Here is a 23,687-nt window from a genome sequence, read left to right on the forward strand (position 1 = left end):
CTGCAGCATAGTAAAATGATTCTCCCGCTCCCGTTTATGTTCTTTTTTTTATTATTCATCTTGCAGTTGTTCCGTTATTTTTGTCTTGTGTTTTTACATTTCAAGTTGAAAAACCTCTCGTCTTAAATTTATTTTAAGTTTAAGATTTAGGACGGTAATTTGAAATATTTTACTTGCCGTACATCCAGTCACGCTTCTTGCGCACGCTAGTTCTGATCGTACGCATAGTAACTCGGCAACTACGTAAGAATTGTAGTATGTTTGCGTAAAGGGGAACAGACATTCCGAGGGGAACAGAATCGACTGCTACACCTGACCTGTCTTACCTGTCGAGCAAGAAAGAGTCCATCTCTGGGTCGGTTTTAAATCCTTTAAGCCATCTCTGAAACCACCTCACCTTCCCCTTTGCGTGTAAACTTTTAAACAATTTACTGATAACAATTCTTCTCATTGGTTATAAACCTGCGTTGTAATACTCGGACCTTCTTCTCTTTGTTTACACACGTGACATACGTAACCAAGCAAAGACGAGTGACGTAAATGTGTCACTTCCCGCGAAATCCGACCAGACATCTTCCATATACTGCAGCTTATTTTAATTAATTTAATTTTAATACTTAAGAAATAAAAAAAAAAATTATTGAAGAAAATATTTTATTGTTGTATATTTTAATATTACATTTTACTTATTTTGTCCATAAAATTAATCATCTATGTCACTAAAAAGAAAAAACCTCTAAAAATGGTTCATCACATCACCATGTGACCAACATGTATGCTTTCTTCTTCTGTCAAAGGACATTTTAACTGACCACCAATGTTATATATATCTTATTTTAATGGGAAAAATTAATATATATAAATATAATTTATTTTTATTATTTTATTTTATAAATGTTTTCATATTTGAGGCTAACCTTATGAAGAAAATAGCATGTTGTTGGCCAGACTAGGCATATTACATTGAAATTATGAGTCAAAAAAGAAAATAAGTTACTCCACAGACCCAATTTTTGTATCACAGTTTTCATGACCTGACTGTGTGATTGTTTACTGACGTCCACTTTTCAGTAAACTGCTACCTGAACAGCAAAAACAGTTAAGAACTAAATATTACTAACTGAGAAACAATAATACCCAGCTTACAGAGTGCAGACAATGGAAGAAGAGACTTTATGAAACAACAATCAACGGTTTCCAATTGACAGAATGATGTAAATTAGAAGCAGAATCATATTTCATAATTCAGAAACAACAGACATGTGCAGGTGGAATAGTGGAATGGTCTAAATAAATTTAATTGCAAACATGAATACAATATAGTTTCCCAGTGGGGGAAAAAAAGATCCTGGATGAATAATGAATAAAAATGAAAAACAGGAAAAAAACGAAATATCTAAATTATTTGCATATTCCAGAGTTTTATAACTTGTCACATGGTCAATGGAAAACAGAACAGACCAAATATATATAGACATTTTACCACCATTACATATTTGAACAAAAAAGACATAATTATTCCAGTGAAATCAATGGTCCAGAAGCAGCCTAGCCCTTCTAAACGATCTCCAAACGCTTCCACCAGAGCTAAATTGTATATTTTAACCACAAGACCAGTGCAGTTGAGCTAGTCTGGACTAGAAATAGCACGGTCGCATTCACAGTCTATCTGAGGTCTACACAAATCAACCCAAAAAAAAAACATAAAAAACAAGAAGTAGTGTGTCCTACAGGACATCTGCTGCAACACATTGAATGTAAACATTTACTGACATTTACAGCAATCAACTGGCACTCAGCAAACATCTGTTTTGTAAACCTTTAGCTCTGCTAGTGCTTTCATATTGACGGGAAACATCTTACTCTATGGAAACACCTTCATTCCGAAGTGAAACAACAAAGTAATGCAGATACAACTGAAATATGAACAACTATTAAGTGCTATAGTTGCTATAAACACTATATCCTCTGCAAACAGGACAAAAAATATATTTTTTTTTATCTCACTAAGTTTTTAACAAAGACTAATTTAATATATTGACCAACATATCTACATAGCTCGTTTTATTTGTAACAATATTGAATAATAATTTAAAAAAATCCTATTGTAAAATGACTAAATGTGAAGAACTGAAGACTGCTCTTTAACTGCACGTGTGGACAGAAACAGTCAATGTTCTATTTCCACATTTTGTGAATATGCTACACTCGAGTACCTATCACTGGCAGTGCACTGAGGAGATTCGGCAGCAGAGAGGGACTGGGTCAGAGTCACAGGTTTCTCATGAGTGATATCTGGCCCACACTAGCTGACAAACTGCCTTTACAACTTAAGATCAACCAGCTTTTGTTTCTTCAAGAAACTGTATAAAAGGGCAAATCTCACAAAAATAAATAAATGTATATAGTGTAGGTTACATTTCATCAAAAGAAAAACATAATTTATTAAAATTATTGTAATATAACTGCATATTTTATTTAATTATATAAAATTTAGAATTCAATTATATTACAATAATTTGTGATTATATTATAATATGAATAATTAGGTTACAATAATGTGTAATGAGCCACACTAGCTGACCAAAAGTCTTCTATAACTTATGATGAATCAGGTTTTGCTTCTTAAAAACCCTTTAATCTGTAAAAAAAACGCAATTCTCTCTCAAAAAGAAAGTCATATTTCACTTAAAATTCAAATGAACTTTTGTTTAAAATAATTATTTATTCAAATTACTGTAATATTATCGAATTGTATATACAACATTATATAAATTAAGCCTAATTTAATTCTGCTGATATGTTTAGTATTGTGGCATTATTTTAATAATATTTTGATGAATTGACAATTATGACATAAGTTGGAGTAAAAACATCCTGTCTAGGCAAAATGGCTTTTTTTCTTTCAATCAAATTATGAAGAATTAAGCAGAAATACTACCCTGATTTATTCAATTTAATAAAATTTTCATTTCAATAATTAGGATGCATTTCTTTCATACTAAAGTAGGCTGAAAATTAAGGTTGGATGAATTTTATGTAGAAAAATAAGATCACAGTGCAAACCCTCTTAAAGGAACAGTTCATACACACATTAAAAATGACTCAAACTTCAAAGGATGCTCAGCAGTGAATGGGTGCCGTCGGAATGAGAGTCCAAACAGCTGAAATAAACATCATAATAATCCACACTACTCCAGTCCATCAGTTAATGTATTGTGAAGCAAAAAACTGCACGTCTGGACGTTCATTCTGACGGCACCCATTCACTGCAGAGGATCCACTGGTGAGCAAATGATGGAATGCTACATGAATGCTACATTTCTCCAGATCTGTTCCCATGAAGAAACAAACTCATCTACATTTTGAGTCAATTTTTGGTTGAACCATTCCTTTAATGATTTTATTTTAGTGTGAAATGTAACCCTGACAGATTCTGTGAGATTCACCCCGACAGGCCAGTTCTACAGCTGCGCAATCACAAAACGTAAAATATCCTGTCCAACTATTTTCCTATATATTTTTTTTAACAAATATCCGTTAAATAAGAGAAACGACAAACATTTAAATTAAAAACACTGTATATAGTATTACGGTAGTACAGACAATACAGAACACATGTAATGATAGTTATTAATGTCCTTAATAAAACATTTTGCAATAAAACTTTTGATCCTAAACTATGTACAGTACATATTCATAAAAATATACTGTGTGAAAAGGTACTATTGCAATGAAACTGGAGAATAATTTACAGTAAGTGTCTGTACAATGGTCAACCTCACTGCAATGATATGTAAAAGCTGAAACATTTCACCCCAAAAATAAAAAACTCTGTCATTGTTTACTCATCCAAACCCAGAATCCTCAAAAATATATTTCTTTTTTCAGGTTTGAAACTACAAAAGAGTCACAACAGAATGTTCATTTATAGCTGAACTTTTCCTTTAAGTAAAAGAGAGTAAATTCTAAAGATCTAAAGTGATTTTAACAACACAGCAGAAACTGAGCTGAACCGTGATGGAAGATGAGATGAGACAACAAACTCTGTGCACACTCTGTGCACACTCAGCAGGGAATGGAGTAATTAAGTCTCACAACATTTAGAAAGGAAATTCGGTTTACTAAAACACTAAGAGCCTCTCATTCTCATCAATATGATGACTTTGAGAGTATTATGTGTCCAGTCCTGAAGATGAGCTGTTTTGCTGTTAAAATGCAATCAATAAAACCAGCTAAACACATGACTACAGTACACCTGAAGGAGAAAAAACACCTGCATAGTATTTGAGGGGATCAGAGGGCTGCAGTGAGGCATTGTGGGATAAACATCAGCAGCAGACTTAACACTGTGTGTCACCTGTGGATGGACACACACCTGCCTCTGGATTACCTGAAAGAAAAATGGTTTAAATGAGAAAAGCACAGACAATAACAAAGACAAACAAACAATAAATACAAAAATATGCACACACACATATATATATAAGGAGATATAGAAGGAAAAAAAGAAGGAATTAAAATCTACTTAAAATTCTGGTTTAAAACACGTCTCATTCTTGAATGTACCAATGTGTCAGTCTTTACTCACGATGGGTTCATGTGGTTTACAAAACTTCTATAGCATTCGCACACTTCCATTTAAAGACTGTAAAAATGTCCATGACTGATTTGGTGGACAATCAATCAATCAATATATATATATATCATTATTAATAATTATTACTAATAAATGATAAGAGACAAAAATAAAAGATTTTCAAATTACTAGACATTTCATTATTTTAATGAGACTTCTTTTCTTTATTATGATATCAATATTTCCTGGATGTTTTTGAATTTATGTCATCCAAAAACCTAAAATAAATATTTAATTAAATTAAAATATGCATATAATTGAAAAGATTAATTGAAGTAATGCAATAGTATTTTTAATATATTGTTAAATAAATTACCAATTGTGAACAAAAAAAAACTTAATTTTCAAAAGAATAAATAAAAAATAATATCTCTCTCTCTCTCTCTCTCAATATATATATATATATACACACACACACACACACATATATATATACACACACACATACACATATCATATCAACAAAATATTTTTGATTTGCATCTTACAAGTGCAGATAACAACCATGAACTTGATACCAATATGAGATATTACCTGGAGCAGGGGTGGCAGCTGTGGGGGGCGTGCGGGACTCGTCGTCGTCGCTGAAGCGGATAACCGGCTGGCCGTCACACTCCTGTCCGCTGATGCTCCGCAGCGCCAGGATACGATGGTGCAGGGCTGCAAAGAGCTGCGCAGTGTCCTTAGAGCTGGACTGAGAGATGAGACGAGCAACACAACACTGACTGACTCAAATCAGCTGATCATATGATAATCACTGGGTGCATTCTTACAGATATGAGGAAGACTTTGACGCCCTGCTCCTCTGTGTCCATAGCTGTTATTCTGAGACTCTTCTCACTGGCTTTATCCACTTGCATCTGAGACCAAAGCTTAGTGTTGAGGATCACTCGAAGACTTCCCTGAGTCCGCATGACTGCAAGACAAAAAAAACACTGTGATCAGCTGCCTATCAGTAAACAAGAACACTAAAGATTTCTCTTTTCTAAACTAGTGACTGAAAAAAGGTGTGTTGTGCCATTTTTTGCTAAATAAATGTTTAATACAGGCTGATATGTAGGAACAATCAATAAACTGTCCAGCATTTGTCTATTTTGAGATTGCTAGCATCAGCCACTAACTTCAGCACTCAATACAGATAAAACAGAAGAAATAGCACCCCCTTGTGTCAGTCACAAAATCTGCAAGTGGCCTCATCTACAGTCTAATGAAAATGAGGTGTGTTTAGTAATGTTTTAATGTTTTGTATAACTATTGCGTTACACAAACATCCAGTAAATTCAAGCTGCTGTGTATGAAGTTATAGTTCATCCAATGCCAAACTCATGTGACTCCTCTTTTTTTCATGAAATTCAAAGATATGTTTAAGCAGAAATGCTAAGCTTCTGTTTTCCATATTAACAAAAACAAAGAGTGATTTTGACACTACTGTTCTAAAGTTGGTGGTCAGAATGAGTTTTAAAGAAATAGATATTTAATTCAGCAATGATCAAAAGTCACAGTATAGACACTCATAATGTTACAAATGATTCCTACTTTAAATAAATGCTATTCTTTTGAACTTTCTTTTCATCATAACATTTTAAAGTATATTCAAATAGAAAACAATTATATTTTAAATGGTAATATTCCACAGTATTACTGGTTTAATTGTGTTTTTGATCAAATAAATGCAGCCCTGGTTGGCATAAGACTTCTTTCAGAAACATTAACGGTAGAGTATATTAAATGTTCGACATTCTGCATGTGATCTTTTTCGGTTTGTTTCAAGATAAAAAAAATATATATCTTGTAATTACATTATGACTAGGGGTGTAACGATACGCGTATTCGTATTGAACCGTTCGGTACGAGGCTTTCGGTTCGGTACGCGGTACGCATTATGTACCGAACGGTTCGTTGGACTAATTAATTATATTTGGAAAATAAAGAAAAAATTGTGAAATATAATGATATGCGTTCAACAAGGTAGCCCAATAACCCAAACGACGTAACAGGCAACGCCCCTGACACCCCTGAACAAGAAAAAAAAAACACCAGCTTATATGTTAATGTTAGGCTACTCAGGTCAGGCGTTCGCTCACTCAGTACGCGCTGAAGGCTCGTTGCAAAATGGCCAATGCGTTTAACAGACCACAAATAGAAGATCCTCCAATAACCAACAGGTCTGGTGTTTGGGTGCACTTTACCAATCGATCGGGGCATCCAAACAAGCACGGTAATCAAAATGGACTAGTACTGTACTGTGTCGGAATTTCCTGAGCAGTACGATTCAATTAACAGGCCTGCACGTTATAGAAGAACTGTTATAAATAGAACGTATGCACGGGCAGTTTTGAAAACTCCACCTACTTTGCTCTTGGCATAGTGCAGCGCAAATCGCGTTGTATCTGAAGGGCAACGCTGAGCCCAGGATCCAGCGCCGCGCGTATCGCGTCCTGTGTGAAAGACCCTTTAGTCATTTTGCAACGAGCCTTCAGCGTGTGCTGAGTGAGCGAGCGCCTATAGTGGAAAACGCATGTTTTAAGAACATTCTTAATGTAATTTAGCCCCGTTACTATATTCCTTCACGAGCCCATTTCAGCCAGACCGTAATTCCTGCTTTGTTCCAAAAAACATAAGCCCTATAGAGAACCAATTGAGTAAAAACACACTCAATATAAAGAGTTATAGAGTTCCATATGAAAAGTTACATCTTTGTATTTGTTCATAACTACTACAACAATATAACATTTTCAATTTTTTTTAATAAGGAGCTGTTTTTGTTTTATACAGTATGCTGCTAAGAAAACACCATAGAAGATGGGTAAAGAATAGATCATTGTTCAATGTAAAAAAAAACAAAAAACATACTTTGTTGCCAATTTGTTCTTTTTGCTGTATCTAAAACGTACCGAACCGTACCGAACCGAACCGTGACATCAGTGAATCGTACCGAACCGAACCGTGAATTTTGTGAACCGTTACACCCCTAATTATGACAAAACTTTCACTTTTGGGATGAACTTTTCCTTTTGATATCAATGAATGGCCACTATCAGAACTCCATGGCAAATTCACAGTAAATATTGAAGTGCGAAGGTTATACGACCAAGGCCTTTGTGCATTACCCAGTCTGGACTGTAAGGTGCCGTCGTCAGCGGACGCCATGTCATTGAGCCGGAGCACTCCACATCCTTTCTCCAGCCATGACTGAGACGTCAGCTCAAACACAAACAGCTTACACTGCATCTGAAAACACACGGCAGAGAGCATCATCCTCTCAGGTGTTTGTGAAGCTGGCCTGTATGGATCAGATGTGTGCGCTGCTCTCACCTGCAGCACATTGCTCTCAGACTCCTCCCCTGTCCTGACCTCCACCTGCTCTAATAAACACTTGTGTGGTTTGTGTGCTTCATGTCGCGCCGCCGACTCCTCCAGAGACTCTTTCATGTTGTCACCTACAGCACATTAAAAAAACACAGCATGAGCTTCAATTGCTTAAGGCAGTGGATAAAAATGATACTGTGAAAATAAAGGAAGAACAAGAACCTTACATTATCTTTGTACAATTAAGGGATATTATTGACTTTATTAAAAAAAGGATTCATTTAATTAATAAAAAAAGTTACAGTAACCACATTTAAAATGTTTTCTATAGAATAAATGCAGTTCTTTTGAACTATCTATTCATCAGAGAAAAACGCATCAAGATTTCCACAAAAATCTGAAGCAGCACGACTGTAATAATAATAATCAGAAATAATCAGAAATGCTTCTTGAGCAGCATATCAGAATGATTTCTGATGTATCATGTGACACTGAAGACTGGAGGAATGATGCTGAAAATTCAACTTTGCATCACAGAATTAAACTATTTTAAAATATATTCAAACAGAAAAACAATGTAACATTGTATGTTTCACAATATTACTGTTTTTAGAATGTTATGAACGGAACTTCGATTAAAAATCTTCTTGACATTAGATACCTGATGGGTTTGATTTAATTTATTCATAAAGACAATTGTGGACTCTTATGACAAATTGCAAGTCGCTTTGAAAAACACACACATGTGTGCATAGATTTGCTAAAAAACACATATATGTATGTATATGTTAAGCATACTATGCTATTTTATTAACATCCTGCCACTTCTGGTTTGTTTTTAAGACTCTGTAAGATTAAAAAAAAATAAAAGTCACAAAAAGTCAAAAATCACATACCCTTCTCCAGAGTTTGATCATGTGAGGAGGAAATCTGACTGAACAGGCCCATCTCTGACTGAGGCTCTTTGCTGCCCCCTGGAGGTTCAGTGCTGAGTTTTGGCAGTGCCTATAAGCATGCAATACATAAACATGTCAGGAACTGTGATCTATTATAACCTGACCATGCCAAATCATGACAAACACATCAAAGATTCGAACAGAATTTACAGTTTTACCAAGACACGATCCGACATGTTCTGCCCAAAGACAAACTTCACGCTGTTGGCATTGCTGCAGTCAGGTTTTTGTGCACTACGAGAAACAATATTGATTCCAAGGAAAGTTACACATCTCTGCCCGAGGAGATCTGTAAAAATGTCTTTAAATATTAACATGAACATTTCAGATGCAGTACCTGGAAGTGACATACTGCAAAAAGTAATTTGTTTCCTTTGAATCACCACTTTTGGATGAGACACAGCTGGTGCCCAGCTGCAGAAAACACACTTATACTTTCAATCAACAAGACGAAACACCAACACAGAAGCAAAACTATTTCTCACTAAAAGTCAGAACTTGATCAAGAATTATTCGGAATTAGGGCTGGGTGATACAGGTAAATTATAACTTGATCTATATTTAAAATACATAAAAAGGACAAAATAATCATAAAATAATATCTCCTACATATTTGCACTGAAGTAGTTTATTTTTGTCATCGGACGCAGATGAATCAAACCTTTGCTCTATCCCTCATGTTCTGTCCAAACACAAAACTGGTCTCAAGTGGGGCACCTTCAGTTTGGTCTTCTGTTTTTTGTCCAAGAGTGTTGTTGCTCTTTACCTTAAAAGAAATAACAAAAGGTTATTTAAGTTTAAAAGTGTGACCACGCTGCTCATATCCTGTTCACTTTGCGCTAGTTGTCTTTCAGAGCTTCAACTAGAAATACGGGGTCAGCCAAATAAAATGAAGAGATTCAGAACAAGATGACAAAGTACTTTCTGGAAGCCACAGCTATGTGAAAGAAAACTAGACTTGTCTGGCCTTTGGACCACAGCCCATGCTGCGTTCAAACATGCTTATATTTGGCAAATATAAAAAACACTGAGTGCAAACATTAAAGTGGCCCTGAAAACTATGTCGACACTTAAACCACACTTCAAGATGAATATGAATCTCTGTTATATAACAAAATATCAAACAAAGTGGCATGAAAAAGTATTGCGCAAGTACACTTTTTAAGCAAAATAGTACAAAAAGTATTAATCGGTTTTCTCCCAAAGTGCACCCGAAATGATAATTCTGTGATTATTTACTCACCTTCAGTTGTTCCAAACCTGTAGGAGTTTCTGTCTTCTGCTGAAGAACACAGAAAATATTTTCAAGAAAGTGGGTAACCAAACAGTTTCTGGTCCCCATTGACTTCCACTGATTTTTTCCCCATAGTATTCAATGAGAGGCAGCTGTTTGGTTACCCGCATTGTTCTAAATATCTTCTTTTATGCTCAGAAGAAAAGAGGAAAAAAAAGATAAGAACTCATACAGGTTTGGAACAACCTGAGGGTTTGTAAAAGATGCCAAATTTTTTTTAGGTGACCTATCCTTTTAAGAGATTTATGTGACCATAAAATAAGTAGATAAGAGTGGGTTGTTAGTCACATCTTACCGTTGACGCGTCATTATCTTGTGTGCCAGCAGCAGACATCTCTGAGATACGTTCACATCCTGCTCCTCCGTCTGAGAGGTTCTTCGCTCCGTTTGAACTGCTGTCGTCCGTGTCTGGTGAAACAAGATTGCAGCTTTTAGTTTTAGTTCTCCTTCAGCTGATCTGTTAGATATTCATCATGCACTCACTATGGGTGTAACAATACACATATTCATAATCAATATTTTCAGGACAGGTTTTACGGTTCCATGTGCATGTGTACGGAACAAATATAGAATTGTTTTATACAATGCACATGAGGAACTTTATTTGAAACTCTTAGTTCAATATGTCTATGTTTTAATTTATCTATGCATGAATAAAACTTCACTGGACATACAGCTCATTTACATTATCCAATAAGTGCAATAAGCTTGGTTTTTTCCTTATTTTTGATAAGAAACAAAGTCTCATCTTTCAAATTCTGTCCGATTTTTCTGTAAATTCAAACAATAAATGCCGTTCTGATGATCTTTGATCGCAAAACAGTTTAATAGTTTCATAATACTAGCACAAAACAGACACGAATGAACATATCACATCTCATCATGTACAGTAATAGCTCAATCAGTGTTTCAACCATGGAAAGATATTGATAAAACAGCTTGTAAACAATATGCTTTGGGAAAACTATTCAGTGCCCACAGAGGGTTAGTTCGCTACAGAAATAAGCATAAATGTATGCACTACATTAGCCTATATATTCACTATAGTTATGTTAACCTGCTAGTGATGTCTTTGATTATGAAATGTGTAAAAAAATCTGTCATGAAAACAAGTTATTTCAACAATGAACTGGAGTAGAAATGTAATTTTCATAATTAGTTAATGTGAAAACTGCCGATTTACATGTATATATATTTTTTTGAAGTGCTGATTATTGTATTTTAAAATATATATGACCTAAATGCAATAGTTTTGGCTCTGGTGTTAATTATAACCTTTAATATTATAGTAATGTGCAAATAATTGGGTTCCCTACACAGTTTATAACATTAACAATCATTTATAATTATCCTTAAAGATGCAGTCCAATATCATTATAAATGATCCAATATCATATGTGACCCTGTCTTAAGTGTCGGATAGGACAAGGATCAGACAATATTTGGCCGAGATACAACTGCTTGAAAATCTGGAATCTGAGGGTGCAAAAAAAAAAATCAAAATACTGAGAAAATAGCCTTTAATATTATCCAATTTAAGTTCTTAGCAATGCATATTACTATTCAAAAATTAAGTTTTTATATATTTACGGTAGGATATTTACAAAATATCTTCATGGAACATGATCTTTACTCAATATCCTAATGATTTTTGGCATAAAATAAATATTAATAATTTTGACTCATACAATGTATTTTTTGGCTATTGCTAAAAAAAAATACCCCAGCAAACCAAGACTGGTTTTGTGGTCCAGAATCACATATTTGAGCAAGAACATAACCAGCCAGTGCTGTCAATATTAATAATTTGAGATTAAAGTATAATGATAATAATAATTTGCAGGGTTTGATGTTATATGAGCTAACTATTAGATTTAATCACCACTGGTAGCAATGATTTATTGTAATGCTTTTTTCTTCAGTTGGTCAGAACAAAAGTGGCAGACTTGTTTCTTACTTATTCAGATGACAATATATGGTGAAAATTCTTATTTGGGTCATATATTCCAAGACGTAGGCTAGAATCTGTGATTGCGAAGAACAGTAAATATCCACACAAATATCCACACAAATATATTTTTGGGGAAGTCGTGGCCTAATGGTTAGAGGGTTGGACTCCCAATCGAAGGGTTGTGAGTTCTAGTCTCGGGCCGGACGGAATTGTGGGTGGGGGTAGTGCATGTATAGTTCTCTCTCCACCTTCAATACCACGACTTAGGTGCCCTTGAGCAAGGCATCGAACCCCCAACTGCTCCCCGGGCGCCGAAGCATAAATGGCTGCCCACTGCTCCGGGTGTGTGCTCACAGTGTGTGTGTGTGTGCATTTCGGATGGGTTAAATGCAGAGCACAAATTCTGAGTATGGGTCACCATACTTGGCTGAATGTCACTTCACTTTTTTTCAGGTGCAGTGACTGACTGCCAAACACACGAGCATACTCCTCAAACATCAGATTCACCCACGACCTTAAGGAAGATGAATTAATTCTGCAAACAGCTACAATTGCAGGTTTTTAAACAGAGATGGTGACAAAGAGGCAAAACTTACAGACTGCAGCTTTAAGTTATTTTTATTTAGAGACAGAACAACAATTTGTTCAGTAAACAACAGTTTCATAAAAAAGAAAAAGAGATGTAATTTTATGTACTTGCTGTACCGAAAACATACCGAACTGTGACATTAAAACTTATTTACATACTGAACTATAATCTTAGTGAACCCTAGCACTCACTGTTCTGTGGGGGGGATCGAGCCGGAGGGGGCTGCAGCATTGGAGGTCGCAGGATGCTGCGCTGGGCTTCTTTGCGTTTGGGGCTCGGGACACCTGAAACAAATCAAAAGACATTTTAGTCTAACTCTCATGCCCTCTTAAGGGTCTTTGACACAGAAAGTTCAAATGGTGACTGTCTGTGGAATCACGTAAATAAACAATCTTATGAAAGCACCACAAATGGACAGTAATCAACAGACAGTTCAAAACAGCAGATGTTTGATCAGTGACTCACCAGCACTCGGCGCCTGGCCATGGATCAGAGTAGGGGGTTTCAGGCGAAACCCCCCAGTTTTCTCTTCTAGGAAATTTAAAAAACAAAGAAACACAGTCGTCAACATGAAACCAAAACTTTCATGACTTACTTGCTTAATGCACAAATTAAGTCTTGTGCAAAGGTTTGTAATAACATGCCCAATTTCTTAAACAACTTTCATTTTTAATTGTCAAATACAGAGCACTTTTCTTAATCCAAGCCAATTCCCACTGGATAAACTCCAGTACTGATTTTTTCTTACTGAATATAAATGTCTTTATGAGTGAACTTAAGTAACGTTTTAAGTAAAGTCTGAAGCACCAGAGTCTCACCAGGTTCTGAGTCTGAGTTTTCGGTTGGTGACTGGCAGAAACTGGATGGCATGAAAACATTATTCTTAGAAACTGTAAAAAGGAAAAGAAAGGTGTGTCAAGAAACCAGGCTATACAGAAGAAGTTGTAAACGTTCTATTAAACCTGTAATTATTTTCCAGGGGAGTTACCGGAATGAGTTGGTGGAAACTGTGTAAATGGTGATGTTCTTCCTCTTTTGGCTGCAGGGCTGTAATTGCCATCTGCTGTATCAGAGTCTGGACAGAAACAGAAGGAAACGTCCAGAAAAAGGCAAATTAAAAAATTAAGTACATTAGAATTTTAAAGACACATGCATACATTAATTTTTCATACAGAAATCATGTCCTCATATATACATATATATATATATATATATATATATATATATATATATATATATATATATATACACAGTATATATATTAGAGAGAGAGAGAATTTATATGAGATGTTTTTCACCCCATATTCAAAAGGAAAATAATTAATTAGATTTTTCAAAAAGAAAATGAAGAATGTTTATAAGATTTGTAACATTTTCATGACATAAGAACATTCCTTCTTAAATTGTAGTAACTGTATATGGCTTTATAAAATCAAAATTCATATTTTTTTCTATTTGAGCAAGTAATTACTTTTAATTTCAAATCAACTAATTTGAATGTGCTTAAATGTGCTATTATAAAAAAATAAGAAACAAATAAAAGCAAATACCCAGGTCTCTTTGTCTTTATGTCTCAAGTGTTCCTTTTTATTCTAAAATGTCCCAAACATTTATTTGTGAAATTAATATTTTCAGTAATTTTTTCGGGTTAACTGCAAAAAAAGACAGAAGCTCACCCTCTCCATCCTCTGTGCTGGATCCCTCTGCTGACCTCTGAGGACAGAATCACTGTTTTTAGGCCAGTATTGATCAGATGTGACCCGAGTCATGCAGGAAGAAGTGAAGAGCTGGTCTTACCTTTTGGGCTTTATCTTTCTGAAACACAAACACTGGAGGAGCAACAGCAGGTTTCTCTGCGAGTTGAAAAACAAGATTTGGTGTCACTGAGTGGATATACTACAGCAGCATCTCATATATTCTTGACAGAGAGGAAATAAATCCAAGACAGCAGATAAAGTCTGAGAAATGCAATGGATTATATAAATCTATGTACAGTATAATTTAAAAATATATTAATGTTTGAAACTTCTTTTTGTTTTACAATGTTTTGAGCTTGCACTTTTTGAATGGGTGCTTCTTTTTCTTAGACGCTAGATGCGTAAATATTAATTAATAAATAGAAATCACATTTTTGAAAAAGAATCATTTATTGAACCTTAGATAATATCTTTAAAAAATGTGCATGTGTTTTTTTTGTTAAGTACCATATTAGATACAACAGTCTTTTCTGGTTTGTATGATACAGACGTATGATACAGTAGAATATTAATTACCCAAGAAAAAAACAACTTAAAAAAGATTTTTCTTGAAAATGTATGCATAATAAAGTAAACCTAAACTGATTCAGTCCAATAAGTGTTCCTCTTGAAATGTTACTTAAGAGAACTTTAGTTATTCTTATGTTTACTTTATAAAAATCTGTAAATATATTACAGCGAAAAGACACGTGAACCACAAGCTGAATTATTTTTAATCAGGTAAAAACATCCAAATATAAAGTGCAGAAGAGATCATCTCATCATCCGTTTGCCAACACAACTCACCGTTCTCATCCGCCATGCTGCTTCTGATCCTCCGCAGGATGAAGTCAAGATCTTCTGTTTCCAACCATCAGAGAGAAAATACTACATAAAAATGCACAAGAATTTTCTTAAATAAAAAAGACATGATTAGCCAAAAAGACCTTTTTAATAATTTAATCCACTCAATAAACCTCATGTTTATAAGCTTGTATGACTTGAATGAATCAGTTTTCAAGTTTAACTCACTGATTCAATGCTCCTGTCATAGCAGTCTACAGCTCACTGGAGGGAAAGATTTTCAGTTAATGAAAACTTCTTACAATTGTTGTTCCTCAAGTTGTAGATTATATGTTTCAGGTCATTTTGAGTGCAACAGAAAATAGTCCACTGTGTATGCAAGTTTACAAATAACCTAAACATTAGATGTTGTTTTTAATTAAGAAAATTATGTTTGTTTGTTATATATTTTTCATATATATGTTTAGATAAACAATACAATTATTTAGTTAAAAATATATATTTTTTATGATTTTTTTATTAAAAAAAATTTAATGTTACTTTTATTAGAATGCACACATAATATACATAAAGACTATAAATATAAAGCTTTACCTAATTTGATGTCCACAGTCAAAAATAACTAGCCCTTAAAATGACGTTTTTTTTAATTATAAAACAATTATATTATAAAAAATATATATACTTTTAAAAATAACCATTTTGTTATTTAACAGAATAATACAGATATAAGTTAAAGCTTTACTTAATTTGGTGTTCCCAGCCAAGAAATGACCAACCTTTTAAAAACTGCTTGTAAATGTTTCATTACGCTTTATTATCACCCAATCTTGGATACAATCTTTTTTTCTCTCAATGAACACAGGTTTTGTATTTCATCTCGGAACTGATTGATCGTGAGTCTCACTGATCTGAGCTCATACACATCAGTGTCACTCCTGCCACAAATAACCAGAAAACCACCAATCTACAGAGAGAAATGCCTGCCTACAGGCTTATAAAGACAGCAGGAATAACAAATATGCCTGTAAATGATAAACACACTTCTGTGAGAGAGTATGAATAGACACACATAAATGTAAACATTAGCTCTTGTCTCTGACTGAGGCCGGCGCGTTCAAATGAAACGATAACATTTCATAATTAAATCAACTGAAATAAGCAAACACGCGTTGTGTCAGCTCCAGACAGTCTCACAAATCTAACATGACTCGTCGCGCTTAATTAAAACATATGGAAAGAGTTTTACTGGTCTTTAATACACAAACATCTTACCCTCATCTGTCACCTCCGCCATCCTCCTTACGTTAGTGTTTACCCATAATCCTCTGCGTCCTACAGTGACGTCAGAGCGTAGACGAGTTGCGTTCTCGAAGAGTAAAAACGTTGTGATGTTTTACTACAATTATAGAACTATATTATTAAAATGCTATTTTGTTTTATTTAAAACATGAGAAGAATAAATGCGTTAGTTTTCCACTAATACAGTGTCAGAATGCGGTGTAGTTTATCTCACTGCCACCAGAATGCAGTGTAAAACATGTGAAATATGAAAAAAAACATGCTTATATTAAGAGTTGCATAAATTTCATAACAGTACCAGCTTCAGTTATCCACCTGAGATAGCAACAATATACTAAATTCTGAAAAATGATTATAAAACATACTAATCATAGGAAACTAGTGCTTATTTGCATACAGAGTACATGTTTTTAAGTAAGACACATTTGTAATTCCCTTTAATACATAGTACACACTTTAGATAAAGATATAAAAGTCCATATGAAATTGCATATATTGCAGTGGTCATGTTTTAACACTGGCGTGTTGGTCATCCTGATCGTCTAAATCACGATACATTGGCTCTCTGTTCCTATACAGACAATAATGCTGTACGATGAACACAACATCGAAGAATATGGACAACACACCCAGTCCGAACTTTGTGGGGTCTCCGAATATAAACTTCCACTTATCTGTCAAGGAAACACAAAAATTAAAACAAATGTTTATGTGCATTCTAACGTCTTTAAAGCACTGGTCGTATAGCAAAGTGTTTGTGTGGTCTCACCGTTGTTATAGGCCTGAAGGAACATTTGAAGTAAGCTGAAACTGCCCCCTGTGAAGTCCAGCAGCACATTCCCGATGCTCCATCCCTCTGTGCTCTTCCTGCGGTAGTTCATATAAGCCTACAATATAAAGCAGAATTACATAACACATTTTTGGGTAATGGAACTGGACTTGATGTAAAGAACATGTAAACAAACGATGATCAAGTTGTTATTACTCTAAATTAAACTTACATAAAACATACACAGAGGTGGCCATACGTTTGGAATAATCACAATGTTATGTTTTAGAAAAAGCAATTCAATTGGAAGAAATGTTAGTTTCAGTAACATTTCAGTAAAAGTAATATTGTAAAAACTGTTTTCGGTTTGAATGTATTTTCCATTGTAATTTTTTCCTGCTAAATTTTCATCTTCAGAAAAATAAGCAGCATTTTAGAATAATTTCTCATGTATCGTGACACTGAAGACTGGAGTAATGATGCTGAAAATTCAGCTTTGCATCACAGGAATAAAACAAATTGTAAAATATATTCAGATGAAAAGAAATCCAATAAATCCAGCATTGATGAACATAAAATACATAAAAAACATTAAAAATCTTAATTATTACAAGCTTTTGGTCACCAATGTATGTTATAAACAACATCCAATATATATATATATATATATATATATATATATATATATATATATATATATATATACACATACATGATATAAATTTTTTCTATGCATCAGCATCAGATTTAAACTCAAATGTAACCATTTCTAATATTTCTTCCCAAATACATGTGACAGAAATTGTTACTCCAAAATTCAATCACAAATCTAAGCTAAGGAGGATTGCTTTTATTCTGATTCATTTGAAACTTTCTTAAACCACAAATATAACCAAGTGTACAAAACAGTTAAAAAGAGGAAGCGTGAAATCTATGTTTAGCATTCCGGTAAACTGCATTGAAGCCATTTTTTTTTTTAAAAGGCTAGTTCACTCAAAAATGAACAATTCTGTCATTAATTACTCACCCCCATACCATTCCAAGCCATCATGACTTTCTTTATTCCACAGAATACAAATCTCCCATCTCAGATTTCTTTCACACATGTGAATATTCAGACATGGGGGCTAGACACATCAAGCCAGGTTTGATTCCCAAAACACACTGATAATAGTCCAAAGTGCTAAAGTTGACATCCATTAAAAGATTATTTTTTTTGAACTGCAAGCACTGCAATGAAATCTCAATCAGTCCCGGGAGGACTCGCACTAACTCACTTTTGTCATCATGCGTAACCTTAACTTGTGCAAGGAGTGATGGGAACAGTGACATCCAATAATACTGAAAAACTATTTTGAATTTTAACAACAAGGAAAAACAAAAACTGCTTTAATATCTTTATCAAATGGTGAAAAAAAAATGTAATGTGAGTTAGGTAAGTAAGCAGTGTAATGTAAGGGAGCAATGTGATATAATGTGACATAAGTGAACAGTGTAATACAAATGAGCTGTATAATATAAGCAATGTCGTAAATGAGCTGTGTAATATAAGTGAGTTGTGTACTGTAAATAGTGATTTATGCGAGTTAAATTAGTTTTTATTTATCAAATGTTTTTGGAAAACCACATCCTGGCTTCAGTCTTCATTTGCTGCCGAATTGTGTTAATATGCATATAGAAACATAAGGAGAGCAAGAGATTGATTGCAATAGTCAGTTTATTTTTACTTAATACTATAATAGTTCAGTTTCATTTACATCTTTAACTAGCCGTTAATTTATCAAATGAATGGGCGACCTATCTGTATTAAATCATGCAGTTATTTCACCCTTCTGACAGGATTGGCAGGAGCCAGCGCTGATATTATATATAATGACATGTTAATGTTGGAGTTTGTCCCAGTTCTCATGCACTTTCATTTTTAGGAAAACCACATCTGATAAATGTTTCCTTTATGATTTCACTGGAACAAGGAAGTCATTTGGTCTGCATTTTTTCAAGTCAGATTTGGCATGATATCAGGGTGAGACAATGATAGCGTATGTATGTCATGGTGTGAAATGGGAGAGTTGTACCTGAGGGATGTACTTTACAAGCGTGACTCCCAGTTTAATGTAAGAGAAATAGTAGAGATAATCCAGCCAGGAGATCTTCTGTGCCACAGCTACAAACAGAGAGACGAACGCAAAGGTCCAGCCGATCGCTAATAACCCAATGGCCATTTTGGAAACCTTTTGCCCTCCTCTCTGTATAATTAAATGATAAAAAAAGCAATTTAGGAAACAATGCAATTGTTATTTATTACTATGTACTACTATTCAAAAGTTTGGGGTCAGTATGATGTTTTTAAGTTATTGAAACAACATTTTTCTAATGCTCACCAAGGCTGCATTTATTTGATGAAAACCAGTAATTTAGTCAAATATTCCTCAGGAATCATTCTTATATGCTGATTTACTGCTTAAGAATCATTTCTTCTTATTTTTAATGTTTTTAATAACTTGTGGAACATGTGACATTTTATTCAGCATTATTTGATGAATAAAAAGCAAATATATTAAATATATATATATATATCATTTATAATATATATATTTTTTAAATAAAATAAGCAAATATAAATAAAAATTCTAAACTATTTTTTTTTTATTTAATGCTAAATACCGAATTAAATAATAAATGTATGTAAAAAAAACCGCATACATTACAATTTTAATATATGTGTGTGTGTGTATAATAACATTATCATTATAAAGATGATTTACACAGTAATGCTTCAACATTTACCTCATAGATGGCACACTGGCAGACGTAGACGAGAGTGAGAAGTAACGCATGAAGACTGAAGAAGACATCATTAGCGTCGACAGGAATGACCCCGTTCGGATCTTTCTTCAAGAACTCCTCCTGTAGATGCACCATTTATCATCTCCATTAAAGATAAACTCTATTGAACATGTGGACAAAAGCTAAAGACTTCAGTTCAGCTAGCACTAAAGTAGTCCTTTAAATGTGTATTTTCTACAGAAATGCTACTGTCCCAGAGACCTCTGTTAGTAAAAACAATGCTGCAGAAGACTGGACTAAATAACTACAACCCGAAAGCTGTCAGGAGCACACACCTGTATATAAGGCACCCAGAACAGACCAATGTTGAACACACTGTAAGCGAAGAATCCAGTCAGGTTGAGAGCGAGGAAATCAAAACTGAGGCCTACCACACTGCATGAAGCAAAACATGTATGTTATTCATTAGCTTTTTTATTCAGTCGAAATCCTCGAGTCTCAAAGATCATCTCATTACCTTCGTCGTTTCCAGTTCTCATACGCCTGCGGGTAGAACGACACAGACCAGGCCACGAAGTAAATCCAGCCAATGATTTGGTTGATGATGAAGAGGACGTTGCTTCTTACAATCAGGAATCTGATTCGTGCTTCTAAGCTGGAAAAATAAAATCCCGTCTAGATGTTAACACACATTTTCTACTTAGTTTTAGAATGTTATAGTCTTTTTTAGTTCAATTAAAGGGACAGCTGCTGACGTCTAGTATTAAAAAAATACTATGGGTGTCAATGGGTACCAGAAACTCTTTGGTTACTCACATTCTTCAAAATATCATCTTTTATGCTCAGCATAAGAAAAAGAAACCCATACAGGTTTGGAACAACTTGAGTGTGAGCAGACCTATCCCTTTAAATGTATTGGCATAGTGCTTTTAACAATAAATACAGTTCACCTATTACTCAGCTGCCCACAAGCGCCAGTATAAATTCCCCTAAATTAAGGAACTAAATAAATAAAACAGGTTTTGCAAGTGGCTGATGCAAATGTCTCAAAGTCGTGGCCTAATGGTTAGAGGGTTGGACTCCCAATCGAAGGGTTGTGGGTTCTAGTCTCGGGCCGGACGGAATTGTGGGTGGGGGGAGTGCATGAACAGCTCTCTCTCCACCTTCAATACCACGACTTAGGTGCCCTTGAGCAAGGCATCGAACCCCCAACTGCTCCCCGGGCGCCGCAGCATTAATGGCTGCCCACTGCTCCGGGTGTGTGCTCACAGTGTGTGTGTTTGTGTTCACTGCTCTGTGTGTGTGCATTTCGGATGGGTTAAATGCAGAGCACAAATTCTGAGTATGGTTCACCATACTTGGCTGAATGTCACTTCACTTCACTTCACTTCACTTATAATGCATGCACAAGTGTTGCTTTTATGCTATAAATGGCAACAAAAAACTCCAGTAGGAAGCTATAAGAGAACATCATATTTATCCAACAATGTTTAATTGGTGACAGATTAAGAAAATGTAGCTTACAACGCACTTTTTTATGTGAGTGTCATTGCTGGAAAGGTAAGCAGTCACCTGACCAACCCCTTTTGCTTGCACTTCAAAAGATACAGATGAGTTTCCTGCCGGCACGACAACCTGTGAGAGAGCAGAGAGGACAGATATAGTTATTTAGCATTGCTTCATTTGACAGCGTTTTATCATTTTTACAGTGTTCATTTGTCTTAAGTTAATATCATTATTCATGTATAACACAGGCTATAGATTGGAATGGATGACACACACACACACACACACACACATATATATATATATATATATATATATATATGTGTGTGTGTGTGTGTGTGTGTGTGTGTGTGAGATGTAATGATACATGATGACTAATATTATAAATCCAAACATTATAAAAGCTCCAGTCCAGATTTTGATATGAAAGAAAGCATCAAAACATACTAATTCCTATCAGACTAAACTGTAATAACAACAAACCTTTGCATTCAACATTAAAACACGAATATTGCTGAGTCAGACGGGTGTATTAAAATCTGATAGGTTGAAATAAGTGCACATACCTCATCAGGCAGCAGAATTATTGAAGACACGTTTTTTGATTCATAAGTGATATTGAAATAAACTGTTACAGATGTGTTCAATGGTGAACTGTGGATGTAAACACATAAAAGCTAAGTCATATATAAATGATTCCCAACCCATATAATATATTGAACGTTTACATAGTGAGTATTAGTGTGAATAATCAAATCATGGCTTACAGTCGTACCTCAGTGTTATGGTGATATTTTCTGCAGATTGTTCCTGTAGATTCACTGTTGCTGGAGCTTTGATAGTCACTTCTGCATCTGTAAATAAACAAATATAATGATATTAACTTAGCCCTGTTCTTCTCTTTGTTATCTTTTATTGTATTTAAAACATCTCACATACCAGCAGCAAACACCGTGTGCGCACAGGCAGACAGTGTAATGAGAAACAGTAAGACAGCCTGCTTCATCTTGACATTATATTTATAATCCTACACGAGTGGAATTACTGTTCAGTCGAGTGCTCTCATTAAAAACAAAGCGAAATGCGTCCTAACGCGCCAAAGATAAAATCTGATTAACTACAGATCATCAGCTGTCAGTCGATGAGTCAGTCTCTCAGTAGGCTACACTAAAAGTAAAAAAGCGTTAACTCTATTACAGGAGGAAAGTGATCCGTCTGATGTCAGTTCTGCATGCATTCGACATTTTGGATCACATGACACGGGTCAGCTGACATAGATATGTAGGTTGGGTTATGTCCATAGACAGTAAAAGTGTACTGCTCCACACTTTAATATAGTTGGCCACACAGATGTTTTGCGGTCTAATTGTTTTCGGTTAGTCACGGGCATCGGATGAAATGATAAACTTCAACACATTACATTAGCAAGCTTGGAGAAATGCAAAAAGTACACACAGCATGTAGTAAAGATAAAGCACGCGGTTACAGTCGCACAGACACGGTAGGCTGATTCGCAGCGTCTTGTTAAACATTGAATGGGTTTATTTTGCAAAATTATAAAGACCGTGTAGTCGCATCAAATACATACATATGTGACCCTGCACCTCAAAACCAGTCATATAAGTGTACATTTTTCGAAATTCATCTGAAAGCTTAATACATTTCCATTGATGTATGGTTTGTCAGGACAGGACATTATTTGGCTGAGGCACAACTATTTGAAAATCTGGAATCTGAGGTTCCAAAAAATCTAAATGTTGAGAAAAATTCCTTTAAAGATGTCCAAATGAAGTTCTTAGCAATGCATATTAATAATCCAAAATTAAGTTGTAATATATTTAGAGTAGGAAATTTACAAAATACCTTCTTTACTTAATATCCTAATGATTTTTGTCTTAAAAGAAAAATCGATAATTTTTGACCCATACAATGTATTTTTGGCTTTTACTACAGATATTCCCGTGCTACTTATGACATGGTTTTGTGCTCCAGGGTCACACATGTTGACATTAATAACATTAATAATATGAGTTTAAATTATTGCA

General features: G+C 34.7%; 2 protein-coding genes across 5 annotated transcripts; both read right to left on the reverse strand.

Moving 5' to 3' along the window:
* Positions 1-1,142: 1,142 nt before the first annotated feature.
* ranbp3a (RAN binding protein 3a) lies at positions 1,143-16,651 on the reverse strand. Of its 4 annotated transcripts, none has more exons than XM_052569044.1 (20): positions 16,554-16,651; positions 15,507-15,542; positions 15,282-15,362; positions 14,536-14,591; positions 14,415-14,451; positions 13,727-13,813; positions 13,557-13,628; positions 13,204-13,269; positions 12,930-13,022; positions 10,494-10,606; positions 10,148-10,183; positions 9,566-9,670; positions 9,242-9,318; positions 9,063-9,138; positions 8,845-8,953; positions 7,955-8,079; positions 7,750-7,870; positions 5,413-5,555; positions 5,174-5,333; positions 1,143-4,393 (listed from the first exon to the last, which is right to left on the reverse strand). In XM_052569044.1, the coding sequence occupies exons 3-20, from the start codon at positions 15,295-15,297 to the stop codon at positions 4,344-4,346; spliced, it is 1,542 nt and encodes a 513-aa protein (XP_052425004.1). In that variant the 5' UTR covers positions 15,298-15,362; positions 15,507-15,542; positions 16,554-16,651; the 3' UTR covers positions 1,143-4,343. The 4 variants fall into 4 exon arrangements, with proteins under 4 accessions (XP_052425004.1, XP_052425002.1, XP_052425005.1 ...); XM_052569042.1 differs by having other exon boundaries at positions 10,148-10,186; XM_052569045.1 differs by lacking the exon at positions 10,148-10,183.
* Positions 16,652-16,708: 57 nt separating this feature from the next.
* Positions 16,709-22,905, reverse strand: ctns (cystinosin, lysosomal cystine transporter). The gene is made up of 10 exons (XM_052569046.1): positions 22,582-22,905; positions 22,418-22,496; positions 22,209-22,296; positions 21,668-21,771; positions 20,654-20,791; positions 20,472-20,571; positions 20,137-20,256; positions 19,425-19,595; positions 17,350-17,467; positions 16,709-17,254 (listed from the first exon to the last, which is right to left on the reverse strand). Exons 1-10 carry the CDS (start codon positions 22,646-22,648, stop codon positions 17,085-17,087), a joined length of 1,155 nt encoding a protein of 384 aa, XP_052425006.1. The 5' UTR covers positions 22,649-22,905; the 3' UTR covers positions 16,709-17,084.
* Positions 22,906-23,687: the final 782 nt, after the last annotated feature.

Source organism: Carassius gibelio, chromosome B11 (assembly GCF_023724105.1).
Source record: "Carassius gibelio isolate Cgi1373 ecotype wild population from Czech Republic chromosome B11, carGib1.2-hapl.c, whole genome shotgun sequence".
Taxonomy (NCBI): domain Eukaryota; kingdom Metazoa; phylum Chordata; class Actinopteri; order Cypriniformes; family Cyprinidae; genus Carassius; species Carassius gibelio.